The following is a 12,172-nucleotide window of genomic DNA, read 5'->3' as shown; positions in this document are numbered from 1 at the left end:
GACAGGTAGGCCCAACAGGGAACAGAGCAGGCAAAGGAAGGGGAAGCCCCACGGCAAGAAGTGTGGTGTGGCTAGATTGTACTTTATGGTCAGTATGGTACGTTGGAGCCAGACTTAAAACTCCCCTCAAGTCCAAGGTGAGAAACTCAGCCTCAGCCCTGAGGTGAGGGAGCCACCCCAGGCTTTAAGCAGGCGCTAACAGAGCAGCCATCTAGAAAGGCTGTTCTGGCAGCCTGTGCAGAGGACGGAAGGAGGGGGAGCCCAGAAGCAAGGAGATCTGTGAAGAGGCTGGAGCAGTGAGCATCCTGGCAAGAGGCTCCAAGGAGGCCTGGGGCCTGAGTGGAGGAAGGAGCAGACGGGCCTAAGGGATGGTCGGGAGGCCAACAGGACAAGACCTCGGCTCAACAGGGGCAAGGGGAGAGGTGGGTTTTCAGGGTTGAGGATGGGACACTGGTTGAGAGGCGCCTGGAGGGAAGTCTGAGGTGGGACGCCAGCGAAGTGAGCGGTTTAGAAGAAGGAAGGGGGGTGGGGTGAGGTGAAGAAAAACAAAAGAGGCCTCATGCTCGGGTGTGTGAGCCAGACAGATTGCCCAGGGAACTCTGCGGGAGGGGAAAGGAGGGGCCTGAGGGGGCCAGAGCGAGGCGGGCTGGAAGGGGGCTGGAGAGGGGCCCTGGCTTCAGCTGGGGCAGACAGCAGTTGGACGTCTGCAGGCTGTGCTCATGGCTCAGAAATGTCCCAGCCCTGCCAGGAGACTGCCTGGCCCCCGCTGCCCCTGTCCCCCACCCCCAGCCCCAGCCCGGATCCCACATCAAGAGCTCTGAAGCTGCACCCCCCCAGCCTTCTGCTCCCCCAGAATGGGCCTCCCCTCCCCAGAACCCAGGCATGCCCACACCCTCCCCACCACTGCTCGGCCTTCCCCCAATGCCTGATGAAACACAGGCTAGGAAAGGAAAGGGAGAAAATAAACAGACATCTGAAGGGGGGCCATCAGGAAGCAGGGGATGGGCTAGGGGTACCAGGGGGCCCACAGGTCCAGGGGGCAGGCAGTGGGGGATCCAGGGAGCAGTCTGAGCTAGCAGGGAGTTAACGTCTGCAGCGCTCTGGCCTGGACAGGCCTAATGAGACACAGGTGGTCCCCCGGCCCCAGCCCCGCCTCCCCCGGCCCCCGACAGTGTAAGCGGATGCTGGTTCAGTGCCGGGAGAGGGGGGTTCTGCAGCTACAGGGGGCGGGGTTGGGGAGGCTGGCCCGAGCCCAGCACATAACTGTGGGCGGCTGCAGTCTGGGGCAGCAGACACCCAGCCGCTCTGAGCTGAACTGGCAGCATGAAGGTACGGGCCTGGGGAGGAGGACTCAGGGCACTGCGGGACAGAGCCCACCCTGTGGAGAGAACCCTTGCCAGACAGAGGGTTGTGAAGGCACAGGGAGTTTTCACGATCCAGTTGAAACTTTCAAGCTACGAGGGCACTGAGCCTGTCCCAGAGTGCGGGGTTTCTTAGGAGGGGAAAGAGGGACCAAAGGGTAGGCAAGGGGTTTCTGGCGGGGGTGGTTTGTGTGATGCGGCCACTGCAGAGAAAGCAGAGGGCTCCGGGGCTGGGGGAGGGGCTGCAGGGAGGTGACCCTGTTTTCCTGTTGCCAGGCCCTCCTGGCCCTGCCGCTTCTGCTGCTTTTCTCCACACCCCCCTGCGCCCCCCAGGTCTCCGGGATCCGGGGAGATGGTAAGCAGCCCATGTTCACAAACACAGCCTGGCCATCGGGGCCGGGCGAGGAGAGGCTGGGTATCTGGGAGTCAGGCCTCACGGCTGAGCCCAGCCTGTCTCCTCCTATGAAATGGGGCAGGTGGATGAGCCGATCAGCACTCCCCTCTAACAGAGATCTTGCAGTTGGTTGTGGCAGAGTCCTTGGGAGGAAAACTGGCGTGATGAAGTGTCTTTTATGCCTTAGTGGCCTTCTCCTCACCCTCCCCTCACCCAGCTCTGGAGAAGTCTTGCCTTCAGCAGCCCCTGGACTGTGACGACATCTACTCCCAGGGCTACCAGACGGATGGCGTGTACCTCATCTACCCTTCAGGCCCCAGCGTGCCCGTGCCCGTCTTCTGTGACATGACCACCTCGGGTGGGAAGTGGACGGTGAGTGGGAGGAGAGGGACAGAGACCTGTTTCTAGTCCCCACTGTGTGACCAGGCTTCACCTCTGTGAGCCTCAGTTTCTTCATCTCTAAAATGGGGATAACAATACCTGTGGCATAGTTTGTGAGCTGCTGCCAAAACAGGATTCCAGGTGCTTAAGGTAGGTTAGTGCATGTAATCCTCACAGCAGTCCTGGGAGGAAGGGACCTTTTAGAGACTAAGAACTGAAGCCCAGAAAGATGAAGTAAGTTGCCCAAGGTCACAAAGCCAGCACCACAACTCATATCCAGGCGGTTGAATTCTAGAACACCCCCCTCTTAACCTCTTCCTGGCACTCAGCAGCTGCTCACTGAGGGGCCTGATGCCAGCATGCGCCTTGTTTTAGGCCCCTCAAGTCCTTTAACAAACTGCCTCAGCATCACAGGGTCCGTGCCTGGGTGAGGCCCCTGTCCACTGGACCCCTGACCGTCCAGGCCCATCCTCTCTGCTCCAGGTTTTCCAGAAGAGATTTAACGGCTCGGTGAGTTTCTTCCGGGGCTGGAATGACTACAAGCTAGGCTTCGGCAGAGCCGACGGGGAGTACTGGCTGGGTAAGGTGGGGCCCAGGCGGGCTGGAGGGCTGCCCCAGAGCCAGGGCCTTGCTGACCAGCTGCCCCTCCTCCCCAGGGCTGCAGAACCTGCACCTTCTGACGCTGAAGCAGAAGTACGAGCTACTGGTGGACCTGGAGGACTTTGAGAACAACACGGCCTCTGCCAAGTATGCCGAGTTCTCCATCTCGCCCAACGCGGTCAGCGCCGAGGAGGACGGCTACACCCTCTACGTGGCAGGCTTCGAGGACGGCGGGGCAGGTATCCCCCGCCTGCCAGCCTAAGGAGGGACCGTGGGGGGAGAAGGCAGGGCTGGCACTGCCCAGCTGGCCCCTGACCCCCTTCAGGCCCCTCCTTTCCCCTCCTGGCCTGGAAGGGCCACAGCTGCCTGCCAACCAGCTTGGGCCTCAGCTCTGGAGAGAAGCGGTGTCCGCTCACTCCAGGCAGCCCCGTGAGGAGCAGCTGTTTCTGTTCATTGCAGAAGCACAACTACCCAACATCTGGCTCAGGGAGGGTGCCCCATCCTGCCAGGCTGCCACGTGATGTCTCTCTCAGCGTCACTCGTTACTGCCGTCACCCTCCTCCCTGCCAGCTCGGGGCTCAGCTCCCAGCCTCAGCAGCCCCATCCCTCTTCTCCTCCGCCAGGCGACTCCCTGTCCTACCACAGTGGCCAGAAGTTCTCCACTTTCGACCGAGACCAGGACCTCTTTGTGCAGAACTGCGCAGCTCTCTCCTCGGGAGCCTTCTGGTTCCGCAGCTGCCACTTCGCCAACCTCAATGGCTTCTACCTGGGTGGCTCCCACCTCTCCTACGCCAATGGTATCAACTGGGCCCAGTGGAAGGGCTTCTACTACTCCCTCAAGCGCACCGAGATGAAAATCCGGCGGACCTGAGGGGCTGGCCCCACAGGCTCTAACCCTCGCCTGGCTGCTCCAGGTATCCACGAGTGCTCCCTCTGCAGCCCCTGCCCCACCCCAGGGCCCCTGATATGCTGGTTCTGCTGCTCTCTTAGCACCTGCTCCTCACAGGGGGCCTTGTGGCTCTAGCCCCAACTGATCCCGTCACAGCCAGGGCATCCATCTCTAAGCCAGACCTCTGTCCCCCTCCACCTGAGGCTAAGCTGCCAGCAGCTTCCCAGGCCTCCTCTGAAAGGCACGGCCATCCCAGCCTGCACGTGGCTGGGCTCCATGAGTCTCTCAGTTGCCTCTGCCCTATCTCAAAGGCTGAGAGCCGGGAGCAGCTCTCCCAGACTGCAGGCTTTTGTGTTCCACCTTAGCCAGCTCCCTTACTGTGGACTCCTACGTCTGGGGCCACCCTAGCATGCTAGACTGAGCTGGTGCAGTCTGACCAACACCCAGTGTACACCAGACCACCTGCATGTGGCTGCCATTGCCACACCCCAGCACTTTCCCTGGCTGTTCTCAGAGTATCTCCCATCCTTCGCCTCCCTCTCACCAACTTATTTCCCAGTGGTGAGCACCATGGACCCCCGGCCCCACTCACTATCATACTGAGCTTCTCCCCTGCCTGTCCCAGGCCCCCAAAGCTCAATATCAAACTGTATTTCATCACGGCTACTGCACGCCACCCTAGAACAGCCATAACCAAGGTAGGCATAGATGTGAGGTCTCCCCACCAACCCCAGGTTGAGTTTGACCATGTGCGGGGGCAGAGGACCACCTCTGTGGGGCTGGAAACGGGTGGGGACTGGAGGTCTCAATAAACCTCAAGACTTTAACGAACTGGCTTTGACTGTTGTGCATGCAAATGCATTTGCTTGGCCCCCAAATGTGGGGACCTGGCTCCTCCTTGCTCCCTTACTGATGGCACGCTGCCCTCAATTTCAAAAAGACAACTGGAGTTAGGCACTGAAGGGGACCATATATTTCACGGGCCTCATTTTGATGGAAAAAAATCGTGTAATAATAATAATAATAACAACAACAACAATAATAATAATAAAAATACAATACTGAAAAGGATCGCTCCGGGAGTGGGGGTTTCCTGATGGCTTGGTGGTGGCTCAGGTGACTGCTTAAGGCTGCAGGGTGGGTCTGAGATGAACCTGCAGAATAATCCAAGCCGAGCTTCCCCTGCCGGGCCCATGGCTCCAGCCCTCAGGGATGCTCCTGTGGGCCTTGGAGCTGGGTCGGCCCGCCTCTGGCGGCAAGGCACAGGCTGTGGGCCTCAGGGCTCCTGGAGGTCAGGCAGGTCAGCCAGCAGCATCGGGGAGTCCATCTGAATCTCACGCTGCAGGGACTCAATGTCAGCAGGGTTCATGCCGTGGCCCTCAAGCCAGTCAGCAAGAAGGGAGGCTGAGAGCGAGGCCGAGTCCGCTTGGCTGCAAGGGAAAGGGAAGCAGGGAGAGTGGAGGGGAGAAGCGCTGTTAGCCTAGGGGCTCCCTGACCATCCCACGGGCAAGCTCCTCCTACACCAAGAACCCCTGCCCACAGCCCCATTCTAGCTCGGTCCAGCCATCTTACCCATCCTGTGGCCCGTCAGCCACGCCCATGTCGAAAGACTGGTTTAGGAATTCCTCCAGATCAAAACCAACACCATAGCCGGCCCCACTGCCCTTTGGAGTGCCCGAGAAGACAGGGGGCAAGGGATCCTCCACCTGCAAGGGATGACAGCAGGTTACAATGCAGGCACCATCAAGAGCAGGCTGAGGTCTGCAGGGCCCTGTCCTGATGCTGCCAGTGACTGTCTGGACACCCATGGGTGACAGCACCAGCTTCGACAATCACTGAGTGCTGGCTGGGGCCCACCTCCAGGCCGGGCACTTCCCTGGAGGCATCTTACTTGTCTCCCAACAACCTGCTCATCGCCATTCTGTTCCTTCCATGAGCAGGAGGACAAATTCACAGAGATAAAGCTCCAGCTCCCACTCAGTTTTCATAGAACAAGGACACATCCAAACCTCTCCCATCCCCCTGTCCCCAACAAACAGCAAGGACATCCCAAACCCATTTTCCCTGGGCCCGGATCCAGGTGTGCCCATGGCCTGGGCCTCTCCTCTCACCTGCGACTTGGACAGCTGCTGGGTTACCAGGTTGACATCGGGTGACTCTGAGGTGGAGGGCTGAGGGGCCCCCCCGGGGTCTGGAGGGGGTGGGCCAGATGGGAAATAAGGCAAAACACCCAGAGTGCTGGGGCCAGGCAGCCCGGCAGGTGGCACAAGAGACTGGGGGTCCAGGAGGCTAGAGGAGGTGGTGGTCTGGAGAGCAGGGCCAGGGATGGGCCCAGGAGGGCCAGCAGGGTGGGGAACAGGACCAGGGGCTGGGCAGGCAGGCTGTGGTACAGGACCAGGGGTGGAGCCTGCAGGTTGTGGTGGGGGGCCAGCAGGCTGGGCTACAGGGCCAGCAGGAGGGCTGGCGGGCCGCGCTGGGGCGGGCGTTGGTACCAGGGCTTGGGCTGGTGCGGGGGGGGGGGCTGGGGGCTGGGCCATGCGAGTCCAGCGCTCCAGCAGGCTGCGATCATTGTCACTGAGCACCAGCCCAGCCAGGGGATCAGTGGAGGGGCCCCCAGAGGCCCCAGCTCCTCGCTCCTTGCGCTCCCGCTCCTGCCGACGCTTTTCCCGCTCCTTGGCTCGCTCCTGCCGCCGCCGCCGCTTCTCTTCCCGCTCCCGCTGGCGCTCCTGGGCTGTCACTGGCTTCCGAGGCTCAGGAGCTTCCAGGGGAGCACTAGGGCCATCTGCAGGGAAGTTGGGCAGGGGAAAGGTAAGAGCCTGAGGCCCTGTCCAAGTCTGGAGTCACTCCTCCGCCACCCCACCCCCTGGCCAGCCACTGCCTCCACAAGGCACCTCTGAGCCGGCTCCGCAAGGACTTGAGCAGGGCAGCTTTGAGGGCTGCCTTGGTGTTGTCTGAGATGGCACCTTCTCTCTTCGGAGGGGCTGGTTCACTGGGCGGCGGGGGTGGCTGCAGGGTCAGATCAATGGTGTCAGGCGCAGGACCGGAGCATGGCGGTGGGGCTGGAGGAGGTGACTCCATGGCACAGTCCCCACTGGAAGCCCATGGACTGGGCATCTCAATGTCGGAGCAGCCAGGCTCACTGGCCACAGGCTGCAGGGAAGGCTGGAAGCGGATCTGCTGGCGAATGCCCTCACGCCTTGCATGGAAGTCCTCAATCTCAGCCACAATGGCCTCCTTAATGCGCTCCCGGGTGAGGGCTTCACGGTCAAAGGCAAAGTCAAAGGGTGGGGCACAGTCAGGCTCATCATCAGGGTCATGATACTTGGCCAGGAAGGGGTGGCGAAGGGCGGCAGCTGCTGAGATGCGGGCGCTGGGCTCGAAACGCAGCATGCGCCCCAGCAGTGAGAGGGCCTGGCGGTCAGCACCTGGATACACTGTCTCCCAGGGCACAGGCTGGCGCGGCGGCAGGCTCTGGATGTAGGCCCGCACCCTCTCAGCCCCCACAGCCTGAATCACAGCTGGCGATGGGGTACCCAGCACCATCATGATCAGCTGCAGCTGGTGCACGTAGTTTTTGCCTGGGAAGAGCTGGCGTCTGGCCAGCATTTCACCGAAGATGCAGCCCACAGACCACAGGTCAATAGCCTGGGTATATTCATGCAGTGAGAGCATGAGCTCAGGGGCACGGTACCAGCGCGTGGCCACATACTCAGTCATGAAATACTGGTGCTCAGCGGGCGAGGTGCACAGGCCGCGAGCCATGCCAAAGTCACCAATCTTGAGCTCGCAGTTCTCATTCACCAACAGGTTGGAGGGCTTGAGGTCACGGTGGATGACCTGAGCTGAATGCATGTACTTGAGGCCCCGCAGCAGCTGGTACAGGAAGTAGCGCACGTGCTCCAGCGTAAGCGGCTGTGAGGAGTGGATGATCTGGTGCAGGTCACTCTCCATCAGGTCCAAGACCACATAGCTAGAAGGGGCAGGGAAGAGAGACATGGGTTGTCTCGCCCACACTCCAGTCCTATCTTCACCACACCCTTCTGGCTTCAGACACGTAACAGCCTTACCCTTCGACTCTGTAAGGGCCAATGGCATGGTATGGTACGAAGATTCTAGATTCTCTATGACTTTTCCATGAACTTTAGTGAAGTTGTATCACTTTTCTCTCCAGACGTAGTTTCCCCATCATAGAAAAGATGGGGGTGGACTAAACCAGGTCTGGCCAATAGGTTTAGTTTTGGGGCCATCTCCATTGTTTGGTAGTGCCTGCTTGAAAAACTATGATGAAATTACGAAGCCTCCTCCATTTTCTGTAGAAAAGTTCTGAGATTGATTAGTGATGTCTGCTATGGGAGTAGGAGGGTGCACTTATGGTATGAAAGTCCCACATTTGCCATCTTATATACTGAGATTCCATAAAACCGCCTGTACTCTTCCTGAGGAATCACAGTCATTCCAGACAAAGCCGTAAGGGAGCACTGGTACTGGAACTGTGGGAATTTTCCCAGCCTGCCACGTTAGGTTCAGCTGCCCTCCCAGAACTTCAGCAATATGGTCCCAGCCTTCAGAAAAGGACCCAGTTCTGCCTCCCTCTCCCACCCCTGCTCCTTACACAGATTTGAACTCGCCATAGGGCACGGTGGGCCTCAGGATGTCCTTGATGGCAATGATGTTGTCGTGCTTGAAGTGTTTGAGAATCTTCAGCTCCCTGAGGGTCCGCTTGGCATTGGTCACCACGTCAAAAGCGTTAGGGATCTTCTTAATGGCCACCTGCTGGCCTGGGGAGCAGAGAAAAGGCAGACAGCATAAGGCACGTGGGGGTAGGTGCGCGCGGCCCAAGGCCCCTTTCAACACCTCCCTGCCAGGATGCAAACAGCGGTCACGCGCCAAGCCCCCACCGCCCAGCCCTGCTGCGCTCAGCACTCGCCTAAGGGCTCAGGTTCCCCCACATCTGTCCCCTGAGGCAGGTGCCAAGAGCGCAAAGGTAGCGACAGGAATCCCTGGCGCAGCCCGCTGGGGGCTGCACAGCCGGCCAGAGGCAGCCTGGACCGCAGCCCTGTGCCCACTCCGCCTCGCGCCGCGCCGCCCGCGCGCTCGCGCCAGGCTCTGCCCCGGACATGAGGCCGCCCCGGCCTCACTGGGACGGTCACGCAAGGAGGGAGCGGGCTGCCGGGCCGGCATCCAGGCCCCGCGAGCAGCACGCCCAGCGCAGCCCGGCACCCGGGCGGCACCCCCGATCCGCGCACCGGAGCGGGACCCCCGCCGGCCTCCTGCCGGGCCGCGGCCGGGGCTCACCGGTGAGGCGGCGGCGCGCGGAGGACACCACGCCGTAGGCGCCGTTGCCGATGGTCTCGATGATCTCGTACTCGTCCCCCACGTCGAAGGTCACGTCGAAGGAGCGGGCTTTGAGCAGGGCCAGGTTCTTGGCCGCCACGGAGGCGGCGGCGCTGGCGGGCTCCGCCTTCACAGGCCCGGGGGGCTCCCCGGAGCCGTCCTCGCCGTCTTCCTCCTTCAGGGGCTCGGCCATGGCGTCTGCGTGGAGACGCGGGAAAGGAGGGGCCCGCCCCCCGGGCCTCAGTTTCCCCTCTGTGAGGCGGGGCAGGACCAGGGAACTTCCGAGTTCCCGGAGCGGAGCCAGCGGGAGCCGGGGAGGGGGCGGAAGAGAGCGCGGGCGCGCGTCGGCCGCGCACACCCGGGGCTCGGCGCCGAGCGCGGGTGCGGGCGGACACGGGCCGGCGGGGGAGGCGCCGCGAGGCGCGGTCCAGGAAGGGCGGGAGGGCGGGGCGCTCCGCTTCCCTCGTCCGCGTTCACGCACGGCGCCTCACCTCGGCGTCGCCTCGCGGCTTTCGGGGGTCCCGGGACCCCCCGACCTCCCGTCCCCGGTGGAGAGGCACTCCAGGAGCCGCTCACTCACTTATTCAAGGCCGCCGCCACCACCTCGGCGTCGGGCTCGCCCTGCCGGCCCCCGCCCCGCCTCCAAGAACACGCTCCTTCCAGCCTCTGGCCAATCGCTGGGCGGCCTCCGAGGAGGTTCCCACCCCTCAGACTTGCGGCATCCAATCCGGGCCCACCGGTCGAGGAAGCCACGCCTCCGCCCGCGCGCGCGCGCCGCTGTCCAGCTCGCCGGCGGGAGCCGCCCAGAGGGCGCCCGGCTCTTCCCAGGGGTGTGCTCCCGGCCCGGCGCCGTCTTCTGACGCATGCGCGCTGGCGGCCCCGAGCGCGCGTGAACGGAAGGCAACGCCCCCGTACGTGCGCGCGCGCGCGGGCGTAACCCCAGCTATCGGCTCGGTCTCCTCCAGCCAGTGGTAGGTGGTCACGGGAGGTCGGAGGGGCTAAGGTGCTGGGGACTGTTACCTTGGCGGCCGAGTCACGAAATCCCCCTCTTTTAGGCCCTTCCTCCCTTGTCAGTCCCCATCGCCCGGGGGATTGTGCCCCACCATCTTCTGGATCAGTCGGGGAGCCGGGCTGTGAGAATGCATGATCCCGAGTAGAGGGTGATCCGTCACGTCCAACCACAGAGATCCAGGTCCTCCAGGATTCTAGAGCGTCCGGCCTGAAGCTGCCACTGACTTCCGGTGGCTGGTCCTCTCCGCGCAGCTTCCGGCGTCCCTGGGCCTCGGCTGGCGGTTTCCCGTGTCCGGCGCGTTGTCTCCGTGCGGCGGCTGTGTCCCACAGCGTCCGCTGGGTGGGTCGCGGCGGGGCTGAGGGGCAGCGGGTGGGTCGTCCGGCCTCGGCCTCTCGGGCCAGCAGAGCCCGCGCTGGAGACCAGGTGCCCTCGCCCCCTCCAGAGCCCCGTAGTTCGTTCATTCGTCCAGCACGTGCTTAGCGACCACCGTTCCCGCTCGGCCGGGTGTCCAGGTGGTGGAGGCGACGTGGTGGGCGGTGGGAGCAGGGGGAAGGTGTTAAGCAGGGGCTCGAGGTGGGGCTGGAAGGAGGAAGGTTCTGGAGTGCGGACTCCAAAGGTGGCTTTCTCCACCAACTGCGAAGAGCGGGAAGGGCCGAGCTCGAGCCGGGGAAACAGGGAGGCGGAGGCTGGGAGGCCGAGGAGCGGAGGAGCCAGTGTATTGAATTAAACGAAAGAATTTACCAGCTCCTCAGAAGCCCTTCTCTTTTCTAGTGGTGACAGTTTCTTTTTGTTAACTCTTTTCCATACTTTTGCACTGAATTTTAAAAAGTTTGTTAGAATCTAAACATTAAGGTAGAAAAGTAGATAGTACTGCATTTTTAAAAACTCAACAAAGAAAAATGTATTTAAGAGTATTAGGTCAGCCCCAGGATAAATAAATATCTAGTATTTAGACAAAGATCATATGGGCCTCCTGAGTTTAAAACTATAAATTTGTTTCTGATTTTCCTGACAGTTTAGTAAAAAGCCGAATTATCTGTCACACGATTTGCATTGAACATTAATAAAGAAATCATATTCATGGGAAGCGGACATTTTTTGTCACTGAGGTCTGAAAGAATTTCTCCGATGACCTTTCTTTAGGTGATACAGTGGACATTCTTCCCTAGCTCTGAGGCACGTGCAGTGTAAGGCCTGCGGGGCCCCTCAGTGGAGGTAGAGGTTGTACAAAAGCAGGACACAAACACGTCTCCAGGGGGCCGGGTGGACAGCTGTGTGATGATGCTGTCTAACCCAGGAATAAAACCTGAAGTATCAGAAGAGACTCATAAACTATGTATCTTCTTAAGTACCTCTCTGTGACTGTTTCAGCAAGGCTGGGTGTACAAGTTACAGACTATTCCACAATCTCTGCTAGAGACTCCCTGCTTCTCATTTACCTTTCAATCCCCTATAAGCTGCTTTGCCTTTCCCCTCACTCGGCCCTGAATCTGTCCTGGAAAAGTTATCAGTCATCAAACTATAGTGAAAGCCAATGGACATTCTTCAGTCCTTGCCTTACTGAGCTCTGCTGCATGTGACACGACTGACTTCTTTAAAAAGGAATGTTTCACGTCGTTCAAAACAATGTAAAAAGGTTTAAGTGAAAAATCTTGGTCCTACTTCCGGATGCCTGCCTTTTTTTCTTTTTTTTTTTAATTGAAGTACCGTTGGTTTGTAACATCAATTTCAGGTGTACATCATTATATTTTGATTTCCGTATAGACTGCATCGTCTTCACCACCAGAAGTCTAGTGGCCGTGTGTCACTGTACACATGTGCCCCTTTACCCCTTTTGCCCTCCCATCCCCTTTCCCTTCTGGTAACCACCAATCTGTTTTCTATATCTTTGTGTTTGTTTGTGTACCTTCCACGTATAAGTGAGATCATATAATATTTGTCTTTCTCTATCTGACTTATTTCACTTAGCTAATACCCTCAAGGTCCATCTATGTTGTTGCAAATGGCAAGATTTCATCTTTTTTATGGCTGAGTAGTATTGCATTGTGTATATATACCACATCTTTATCCATTCATGCATTAATGGACACTTAGGTTGTTTCCACGTCTTGGCTATTGTGAATAGTGCTGCAGTGAACATTATAGTTTCTTACTGGAAATAAGAAACAAGCAATACAGAGTCAACACAAGTAAGTACAAAT

General features: G+C 59.5%; 3 protein-coding genes across 4 annotated transcripts; 2 read left to right on the top strand and 1 right to left on the bottom strand.

The window, feature by feature from the left end:
* The first annotated feature begins 1,220 nt into the window (after nucleotides 1-1,220).
* On the top strand, nucleotides 1,221-4,452 carry MFAP4 (microfibril associated protein 4). Its single transcript, XM_046676476.1, has 6 exons — nucleotides 1,221-1,329; nucleotides 1,638-1,716; nucleotides 1,973-2,127; nucleotides 2,620-2,716; nucleotides 2,793-2,975; nucleotides 3,360-4,452. Exons 1-6 carry the CDS (start codon nucleotides 1,324-1,326, stop codon nucleotides 3,605-3,607), a joined length of 768 nt encoding a protein of 255 aa, XP_046532432.1. The 5' UTR covers nucleotides 1,221-1,323; the 3' UTR covers nucleotides 3,608-4,452.
* A 134-nt stretch (nucleotides 4,453-4,586) lies between these two features.
* On the bottom strand, nucleotides 4,587-9,673 carry MAPK7 (mitogen-activated protein kinase 7). 2 transcript variants are annotated; one of them, XM_046676474.1, is made up of 6 exons: nucleotides 8,921-9,673; nucleotides 8,238-8,403; nucleotides 6,517-7,595; nucleotides 5,737-6,407; nucleotides 5,198-5,331; nucleotides 4,587-5,055 (listed from the first exon to the last, which is right to left on the bottom strand). In XM_046676474.1, exons 1-6 carry the CDS (start codon nucleotides 9,150-9,152, stop codon nucleotides 4,902-4,904), a joined length of 2,436 nt encoding a protein of 811 aa, XP_046532430.1. In that variant the 5' UTR covers nucleotides 9,153-9,673; the 3' UTR covers nucleotides 4,587-4,901. The 2 variants fall into 2 exon arrangements, with proteins under 2 accessions (XP_046532430.1, XP_046532431.1); XM_046676475.1 differs by lacking the exons at nucleotides 8,238-8,403; nucleotides 8,921-9,673 and adding an exon at nucleotides 7,693-7,826.
* On the top strand, nucleotides 9,151-11,635 carry LOC124247188 (translation initiation factor IF-2-like). The gene is made up of 3 exons (XM_046676270.1): nucleotides 9,151-9,169; nucleotides 9,219-9,930; nucleotides 10,015-11,635. The coding sequence occupies exons 1-3, from the start codon at nucleotides 9,151-9,153 to the stop codon at nucleotides 10,094-10,096; spliced, it is 813 nt and encodes a 270-aa protein (XP_046532226.1). The 3' UTR covers nucleotides 10,097-11,635.
* Nucleotides 11,636-12,172: the final 537 nt, after the last annotated feature.

This window comes from Equus quagga, chromosome 11 (genome assembly GCF_021613505.1).
Source record: "Equus quagga isolate Etosha38 chromosome 11, UCLA_HA_Equagga_1.0, whole genome shotgun sequence".
NCBI lineage: Eukaryota > Metazoa > Chordata > Mammalia > Perissodactyla > Equidae > Equus > Equus quagga.
The sequence above is the reverse complement of the archived record's forward strand: the minus strand, read 5'-3'. Positions and strand labels throughout refer to the sequence as shown.